The sequence below is a fragment of the Azolla caroliniana genome, unplaced genomic scaffold (genome assembly GCF_043228905.1).
Source record: "Azolla caroliniana isolate FFs.n. ecotype wild unplaced genomic scaffold, voAzoCaro1.0.p SCAF_1, whole genome shotgun sequence".
Lineage (NCBI taxonomy): Eukaryota > Viridiplantae > Streptophyta > Polypodiopsida > Salviniales > Salviniaceae > Azolla > Azolla caroliniana.
In genome coordinates this window covers 30,726,225-30,735,412 of record NW_028230436.1, presented here as the reverse complement: position 1 = coordinate 30,735,412, position 9,188 = coordinate 30,726,225, and the positions used below count along the sequence as shown (strand labels likewise).

The 9,188-nt window shown below is 38.1% G+C and overlaps 1 protein-coding gene across 3 annotated transcripts; it reads left to right on the top strand.

Annotated features, from left to right (window-relative positions):
• The first annotated feature begins 614 nt into the window (after positions 1 to 614).
• Positions 615 to 7,988, top strand: LOC147869671 (uncharacterized). Of its 3 annotated transcripts, none has more exons than XM_087331806.1 (5): positions 615 to 735; positions 2,178 to 2,375; positions 3,197 to 3,958; positions 4,063 to 5,692; positions 6,311 to 7,988. In XM_087331806.1, exons 2-5 carry the CDS (start codon positions 2,214 to 2,216, stop codon positions 7,495 to 7,497), a joined length of 3,741 nt encoding a protein of 1,246 aa, XP_087187932.1. In that variant the 5' UTR covers positions 615 to 735; positions 2,178 to 2,213; the 3' UTR covers positions 7,498 to 7,988. The 3 variants fall into 3 exon arrangements, with proteins under 3 accessions (XP_087187932.1, XP_087187933.1, XP_087187931.1); XM_087331807.1 differs by having other exon boundaries at positions 630 to 725; positions 2,166 to 2,375; positions 4,111 to 5,692; XM_087331805.1 differs by having other exon boundaries at positions 630 to 725; positions 2,166 to 2,375.
• The last annotated feature ends 1,200 nt before the right edge of the window (positions 7,989 to 9,188 follow it).

The window sequence follows — 9,188 nt, the reverse complement described above, 5'->3', positions numbered from 1 at the left end:
AGCAACACTTATTGAAATCATAGTCAATCTCTTATTTCCAACAAACATCCAATCAAGTTCTTGAGATCCCCCATCTAAATCAGGATTTGGCTCATACGAAGACATTATTTCTTGCAACTTATCCCAGTATAAAGGTATAATCTCTTAGAATACGAAATGTTGATCTCGAAAGGCCATTAATCTTCTTTGTGACACCAACATAGCATCCTTGACCGTTACCAAACCCAATGTAGCCATCCGATTAAATTGATTTTCCCTATACATACCCCCCCCCCCCCCTCTCTCTCTACTCACTCACGCACGCACACACGCGAAGGGGTCTTTCTCCCTACTAGAGAGAGAGAGAGAGAGAGAGAGAGAGAGAGAGAGAGGGTATAGGGAAAATCTAGTGAGAAAAGCCGAAAACATTCAGTCAGGTGTCCATCATATGCCCCACCACTACAGATCCTCTTTCTTCCCTTTCTCCCTTTCCTTTGCAGACCTATCAGATTTTAACCCCAAATAGCATGCAAATCCTGCATAATTCTCTGACCTTGTTAATGAGTCACCATAGATTCTGGTTATACGCTGATCCAACTACCCATTGGGTTCTTGTGACATCTCAAGAAGAGAATGAAGCGTTTGACCAGGGTTTGCTGAGACAGATCTAGGAGCTGCGAAAAATCTATAGAAATCTATATAAATATATATTTGTATATGTTTACATTTGCCTTCAATTTCATCAGGTATCTCTCTCTGTGTTTTCGGGTTTTCTGTTTTCATTAATATCCCTCGATTCTGTGTATTTAGTATGTATGTGTTTTCATATGGATTTCATTGGTCAATTCGTCACAAAATTCATCGAGAATACAGACAAGATAGAACAGCTTCTCATGGAAGTGGAATAAATATACGATTTTCAAGATGATAAAGCTTGTTTTTTTAGGGCTAGTACATAGTACATCTATCTCATACGTTATGCTCACACACATAAATAGATCATATGAAGGTTAAATTAAGGAGGTATGGTCTCATCATACATCTTAAAAATAGATTTATACCAATATATTATTATCATGCACATAACTACCATAATTTAATAGTTAATTAAGTTTAGAGTAAGCTTATTAGCTTTTTTTGTGGGTCTGGATGACCATATTTTGAACATAGACCTAGGATTTGTGCATTTCCTCATGAGTTTGTACATAATCACAACATTATTAAGGTTAAATTAGCTAATAGTTAACATTTATATACCCAGAAAATCGGCCTGGACATAGACCTAGGATTTATCCCAATATGCTCTGAAGATGCACATAATTACATGGTAAGGATTTCACTAAGACTGGAATAAACGTATTAGCTATTGGACTGTCAATGGTGGACACAATCTTGGTCCAAATGGATATGATCTGGACATAGAACTACAGTGCATACTCCACATAGCTACATTATTGAGGGTTAATCAAGGCAAGAATATGCTCATTAGATATTGGATGGACTTTGCCTTGTCATAGTGTGGGCATGACTATGATTTGGTTTGGCTGGGCATTGCCTGGGCCGGATGGAGACAGTCTTTTTAGGGGTTAATAAAAGCTAGAATAGATCCATTAAGTATTGGAATGCCTTTTCCTAGCCACAATTTGAATCTACATAGGGCTTATCTGTTTATAAAGGCTACACATTCGTGTGTGCTATTCTTGTCCCTATTCTATTTACGTTGTCTCTCAAATTTATCAATTGCCTCCACATTAATGGTAGTGTTCATTTTGATCATCCATTATGTGCATATAGCACTAGTCGCACATGTGGTGTAATCTGTAGGAATGAGCATTAATTTTCCCACTCAACCAGAGGCTTATGTAGCATATCCAAACCAGAAATAGAGAATCTACCATTCTTTTCAATCCTTGAGTATCATCATTTTATTAGCTTAGTGGCACTCATACCACATGGTTTACCTTAGGACAGAAACCCCATCTCGTTATCCATCTAAGTAGGTGTGCCCCAATAAATTTGATTTGATTGCATTGTGTTAAAAATAGGCAGTAACAACTAAACTTTCAATATATGGTTAGGAATTAAATTAAGGGTAGAGATAAGCCTGTCAATCGGATGCTTGCAATTCTCAAAATGAAATCTCGTACACCTTGCTTAGTTTTTTTTGCATTGCTTTTCTTTTGCAGTTGGTCAACAACTTCCATGGAAATTAAAAGAAGACTTTAAGCATATCGATGTCTGGTTCAAGTACTGAAAATATGGACAACTTTGGTGCTCAAACAATGGAACGACATCAGATTATGATGAATAATGAAGTCATGAAACATATTACAATAATGAATAGAACTTCTGTGAGAGAGATCATGTTGGAACATGAGAAGACATTTAAAGAGCAGGTTAGCTTGAAGGTTATAGCTGTCCATTGTCTTTTGATACTAATCTCTTTGTGCAATTGCAAAAATAGGCATGAAACAGACCAAATCACATTGGGACAAATGGTGTGATATGTCTTATGAGCACATCTATTTTGCTTTATGCTGGATTAACAATCCCTCTACCATCCAGACACATTCTAAAAAAAATGGACACAACTTTCTCTTGAGCAGGAAATCCAGATACTCACTTGAAACACACGCAAGAGATAGGGTATAGAAGACAGAATTTATGCTAGACAGTCTTTACACAGTAAAACTAGAGTTTCAATATGTCATGTCATTTTAACAAATTCATGCAAGAAGGCTACCAAATATTGTAACTCTGTGAAATGTTACGTCTTAACCATTATATTCAAGGATTTGACAACGGGTATATCAAGCGTTGAAAACCAGGGCAAAGATTTGAGTGCCACTCTGGGTTGGTATGCTTATGCAAGCAGTGATAGAAAGAACAATTGATGTGTATGCACATTTTGGCTAAGGTTGTGCGTTTATAGACATATGATAACTATATACACGTCCTTTGGACTTCTGATCCATCATGTAATGTAGCAAGTAAAAGGGATAGCCCTGATTGGGCTATATTCGAATTCCCTCCCATCCATGATCTATGTATGTTTCTAAATCTATCTGTATTTCTATATATGTACCTGTTCTTTAGAGAGAGGGATGCTCATCTCCATTGCCCTAGAATGGCACTTATAATAGAGGATTCCTTGAGAGAGAGAGAGAGAGAGAGAGAGAGAGAGAGAGAGAGAGAGAGAGAGAGATCTATTTAACAGGTGCATGACCTTCATAAGCTATATGAAGTCCAGAAATCATTAATGCACAAAGCAAAGGATGGAGAAAAATCAACATTTTACTTTGGGGTTTCTCAATCAACTCCCCATAGTATGCAGAGTCTGCCTGAGCACCATGAAAATTTAAAGCAAAAAATGAACTTTTGGGAGTCAAAACCTACACCAAAAGTAGTAGTTACTGAATCACTAAAACCTATCAAGTTGAGACCATTTTCGGACTTGGAAAACACAACAAAAGGCACAGATGATTCCTTGAAGCAGCAAGGAGGTGAAGGAATTGCTGCGAAAGTAGACTTGAAGAACACAAACAGCTCATCAAGGAAAAAGGTGATAGACCTTGAACAGCTACCTGAAGATGACACTGATGATGAAACAGACAAACCAGAGAATGTAGTTCTACAGCCAAGAGAGTCTGTTTCCCCAAGATCTTGTCAAGAAAACCTCAAACACTATTCAAGCTCCAACTATGGTAACTCACTTGCAGGGGGAAAGAATGTTTCTGCAAAAGATGATTCATATTCTAGCTGTATAGCTTCTTTACCCTCACCAAAATCATCACAAGAATCCAAGTTTCTGCTGAATTCAGCTGAAAATCTTCATGAGCTTGATGGTAAACACCTTGCTTTTGGAGGTACAAATGTGCAGCCTGTACCTGGAGTTGGCAAGTCAACATCATTGCAAAATGAATCTCATGTGGATTTGGTGTGCCGAGCAATTGGGAATGACACACACTGGTTTTATCAGGTCATTTTTCCTCTCCATAAGATTGCTCAAATATAGCTCTTTTTCTACGCATATTGTGATATGTTAAACCAAAACATTGCTGCTTGCTGAATGTTTGGCACCAGGGATCCGATGGTAGTACAAAATTGTTGAGTTCTGATTTTTCACTTCAGAAACAAGAGAAGTTGGCGCCGTCTCATGTTATATCTGAAGGGTTTCTCGAGGATTACCATCAACAAAATGGTTTCCATCAGGGTCTTCAAAATCTTGTATTGGGACAGCCAGGCACAAGACAGTTACGTACAGAAGCTACCTCAAATTCTGTTGGAAACTGGATAAAACCATCGGCAGGTTTAGTTGGGCAATTAGCTAATTCACTAGAAACACCAAAGAAACCATTATTATCTTTCACATCAGAAACTTGTTTACCAGGAAGCCAATTTTCTGGTCTAGTCCCTGCTGGGGAGTCAAAAGGAAAACATAAAGAGCCGGAAAGGAATATTTGGTATCAGGAGAATTCGGTTATGCAATTTCAGCATTACCAGCCACAATCCATGTTTGGACAACCTTTTACAAATGTAAACCAGACATCATGGTTGCAACCATCACAAAATAATACACATGGAGGGTTATATCTACAGGGGATCTATGGCGCTCACGCTAGTGATGCATCACAAATTGGACTCCAGGTGGGTGGTTTACCGATTAGTCAAAACGAAGGAAAAGGTCCTTGGAACATGTCAGGCATTGGAAATTATTATCCTAGCTCTACACAAATAATTCAAAAGTTCCCTTCCAAGAAGCCTTCAAAGCTTATATTGAAGGACGAGGCTGATGGGATTGATTTGAAGTTAGTTTCACCTGATGGCCAGCTGAAGGAAAAGGCTTGTCAAAGAAAGCCATCTGACTGCTCCAAGAAGGATTCCACTCAGGATCTGCCAAATTGTCAAGAGAAGAAACGTTGCATCCAGAGAGAAGAAGTAAAGGGGAAAGAATTGATACATGAAGAAGAGGCTGATATTGTAGCATTAGCAGCATCTTTGCAACCAAATGTTTTGGCAGCGCATATGGCGCCAGCATCACATATCCAGAAAGATCTGATATCAAAAAATATGAAGGAAGATCTCTCTTTAAAAATTACCAAGGAAGAAGTAAATTCTCTCATTGTAGGCCATACTTCGGATTCTTCTTCCTGTGCAGCACAACATGGTGCAAGCACAGAAGAAGACTTATCAGCCAATGAACACAATCCTGCTGGTTTGCTTGCTGAAACAAATAAATCTGAGTCTCAACATGTCAACCAAACAAAGATGGACGTTCTTCGGGAAGATGAGATAGAGAAAAATGAGCAATCCACATGCCACAAGGAAGGAAACATTGCTTGTGTTACAAGTGGAACACTTCAACTGGTCAATGAAGACAATCAAGGCCTTCCGCTATCGGGTCAAGGAAGCAATCTGATACCAATCAAGGAGGATATGCACAAAGGAAGCATGACAGTTAACAACAAGTCTCACAGCTATAGTGAACAAGTTCCAAGCACAAGTTTAGAAGGGACAGAAGGTGTGCTAGATATGGCTCCTATGTCGAAGGGAAGGGTTGAAGTTTGTGGAGGTTGTCCACGCAATCTTGTTGATAATGTACACCCAAATCTACATTTGAAAAGCTGTGAAGGGAAGGATCATGTGGCAAATTTGGTGCAGATGAGGGATGTGCTTGAGGTGAAACAATGTGGAGAAAGCTTGCAGCCCAAAAGTAAGGTTCACGATAGACATGAGTTGAGATGCCAAAATGGGGAAAACATCATTGTCTTCCTCTGATGTAGTCTATTAGTTTTGCATTTGTTTTTTTTCTTTATGATTTGGTATTACTTAAAAAGACAATACAGAGAAGATCCACACCCAGGCACCCCTAGGGTACCCTAAAATGGGAAAAACATTAATCTCTTATTCAGATGTAGGGTGATAATTTTGATTCTTTTTGTCGCAAAATATTTAGTGTGTATTTTTATTACTTACTAAAGAAATCCAAACCTAGGGACCCCAAAGGTTTTACCATTTCTTCCTGATACAAGGCTTAAAAGATCCAGTGACTCAAAGTTCAAGAAGTTAAACAAGAGTCAGCGTATTATGGGATCTAATAGTAACTGATTGACTGTACAAATATCTTCAAGATACTTCTCTTAAAACGTGCTGCTAATTTCTATTATTCTCAAAGACCACATATCAAAGCTGTGGACATCCAAGTCCAAAAGTGGAAACTTAAGCCTATAATAGGAGTTAATACCAACCAATTGTACTATAACAGAATGTAATACTACCTTCAAGACTTTTCTCCACCTCATCAACTTTCTTGTTTCCTTTTTCATTTCAGGTGATTGTATTATACCAAGTGCTCTTCTTAGTGGAAGTTGTAGGAAGGATGAAAATGCCCAAGCAAAAGTCAGTCAAGCTTCAGATTTGAGCTCATGCAGTCAGCTGACAATGCACACAGCAGTCTCTATGCAGTCCACAAGCACGGAAACACCTTGCATTATCAAACAAGATCAAGAATGCCCCTCTAGAGAACTAGAAAGCCAGGTGAACGACACTTCTAGCGTAAGCTCTCATAAGAGGAAATCAATTGCTATTACAGCATCTGATGATTACGAAAATCTTCCCATTCTTCCTTTTGTAAAGCCCATGGTTATTGAGAGCAAGGAAGAGGTTTCCATAGATGAATGGAGCGATAATCTACCACATATTTCTGATAGTGATAGCCTTGCTGCTGCAATATTACTGAGCTTTGCACCTAAGGAGAAGACTGTGGAGAGCTCGAATACATATCGGGAAGATGATGTAAATAGAACTTTTAGCAATACAGAGAATGGGGCGAGTAGCTGCTCTAGGCATGCTATAGTGGGGGGACCCAAAGTGTTAAGTCTAAGTAAAGATATTGAGTCTTTGGAGTGCAGAAGCTCCAGGGAAAAGTTGTTACCGCAAATTGGTTTGAAGAAGGAAGATATAAAGAAGCTAGATGGGGTGCGGGTCACATTACAGGAGAGAAAGAGAGAGGATCATCAATCCTCCCTGGTCCTCGGTCATGACCCAAGAAGTGAGCTCAAAAGCGACCTACAAAACAATGTAAGAGGCAAGAGCCCAAAGGTAGCATCAAAGGTTGGCAGTGTGGTTGATGATGATAAAGCAGTAGAGGTTCCAACTCCCAAACAGCAGAATAAGCTTAATGGAACACCTACTACGTTTCCTCCTAAAACAAGTGATAATGATATGCATGGGCAACATTCTATAGGCCAAAAACGTAAAGACACTCATCCACCCACGGGTCGTCGAAGTTCTCGAGGACCGCTTTATCACAGACCATCTCAGCATTCGGAGGATAGTGATAATGGTTGCCCGAATGAACTCGAAGGTACTCATTCTAAAAGAAGAGAGAAAAATCCAAATAAAGCCGAGGCTGGAAACAAAAGCAAGGTGTGGAATGATATAAACAAGAAAGGGAGTCGACCACCGCGCACTCACAGTCAGACACTTGGAACCCTATTAAAGAAGGCTGAAAGATGAAGAAGAAGAAGAAGATATATAAAAGGCTTCAAAGAGAGATGGCATACCTTCTTTTTTGTGTGATTTCTCTTGATCAAATTTACTTGGGAAAGCAAAAAAATTGTAATTTTACTTTGCAATCAGCTCCTTATCTTATAAACAGGATATAATTAACTTTAAACAGTGTGTAATACTGTTTGTATCATGATCTAAACTGGGGTAGATTGCCATTTGTAGCAGCCAAGGACAAAGGCTGGGGTTGAACCTCAACTAGTGGCTAGAAGGGCATGAGGCTGAACCACTAGAAAAGCTGCTAGTCCTCTGAAGCTAAATATTTATTCAAATATTGTCAATTTTTTGTTGTCCTTGTGATTTGTTTTATTATTCATGCATATGGGTAGACCCCTTAAATTACTGCATATTTTTGGGCATTTTCCCAATGCCTAGTTAAAGTTGTAAAATCCTCGTTCCTCCAGCTAAATTCATTTTGTTCCTACTTGGGTTTAGCCATCTATGGCGTGGTGGTTTTTTTAAGGAAGCCAGAAATTTCTACTTTTGTCTTTGAATAATGAATGATTTCATACCTTTGTTCCTTACCTATTCTTTCTCATGTAAAGGTCTCATTCATTTATTGGTTTGCTCTTTTTCTCTAGGAATGATATCTATCATTTATTCTCTCCTTCTATAAATCATTACGGAAGCATGTTAAAGCATTGCATTGTTTATTCAGTATGATGTTATGCAACCATATGTGGCATATGCATTCGAAAGTCTCCATTGCCTCATAATGTCTTGATGCATTTATTTAATATTCCAAACCGTTGTAAATTTGGTTCATATCCTAAAGGATGCACTTATGTTTAGAAGACTTGCTCATATTTAAAATGCATCCATAGTGCACCTTTTACTTTTGATAACAGCACGTGTATAGTTTGAATAGCATAACTATTTATCCAGACGTGTTTTGGTTCGTACAATGAAGGATACATGACACTTTAACCAAACCCATCAAAAAGTCACAACAACTCATTTAGAATTTCCATAAATGTTACTTGTGCTTGTGCTTGCAATATCTATTTTTCCACATTCAACATGTGATAGGAAATATAAATCACCATCTAATAACCAATGTAGAAAAATCCAAAGGGCCAGTCTAAGTTTTTAAAGTTAATCAAGGTGAAAGGGCCAATGAAACAAACAAAAACATGACATATATTAAATGAATGTCTAATCTCTCTAGAAATACATCTAAAAGACAATAAATCACGACAAAAGGCTTGGACGTTTGATATAAAACTACTAGCTATTTTTGGGGAAAAAGTCTACTAGCTACATTTGGAAATCATAATCATGAAGCGTGTCATAGAGAAAATGTAGATTGAGAGGGTGATATTCCAATATTAACATACGTTCAAAGATTTCGTTCATGTTATGCTAATTGGGGTTTGATCGTTGTAGTAATGTATGTCATGGAAAATTCAAATCATGTTCCGGTCTTTTTGACTATGTTGGATTGTGAGTGATTGCCAAGGTTTCTGCATGTGTAGGTGTCACTATCTATGTCCTTATGTGTCTTAATAGGATCAAGAAGAGATATATTTAGATGGAGGGGGGAATAAAAAAGGACAAGCACACGATAGTACATACATATATGCATTTCATATATTTACTCGAACAATGCCGATATCTCGAGAGTGTTTTCCATAAGATTT

Coding starts and splice junctions, on each gene's coding strand:
- LOC147869671 (XM_087331806.1), top strand. CDS start 2,214: ATGTCTGGTTCAAGTACTGAAAATATGGACAACTTTGGTGCTCAAACA. Junction 3,959..4,062: donor ACACACACTGGTTTTATCAG/GTCATTTTTCCT, acceptor GTTTGGCACCAG/GGATCCGATGGTAGTACAAA. Junction 5,693..6,310: donor AGAAAGCTTGCAGCCCAAAA/GTAAGGTTCACG, acceptor TTTTCATTTCAG/GTGATTGTATTATACCAAGT.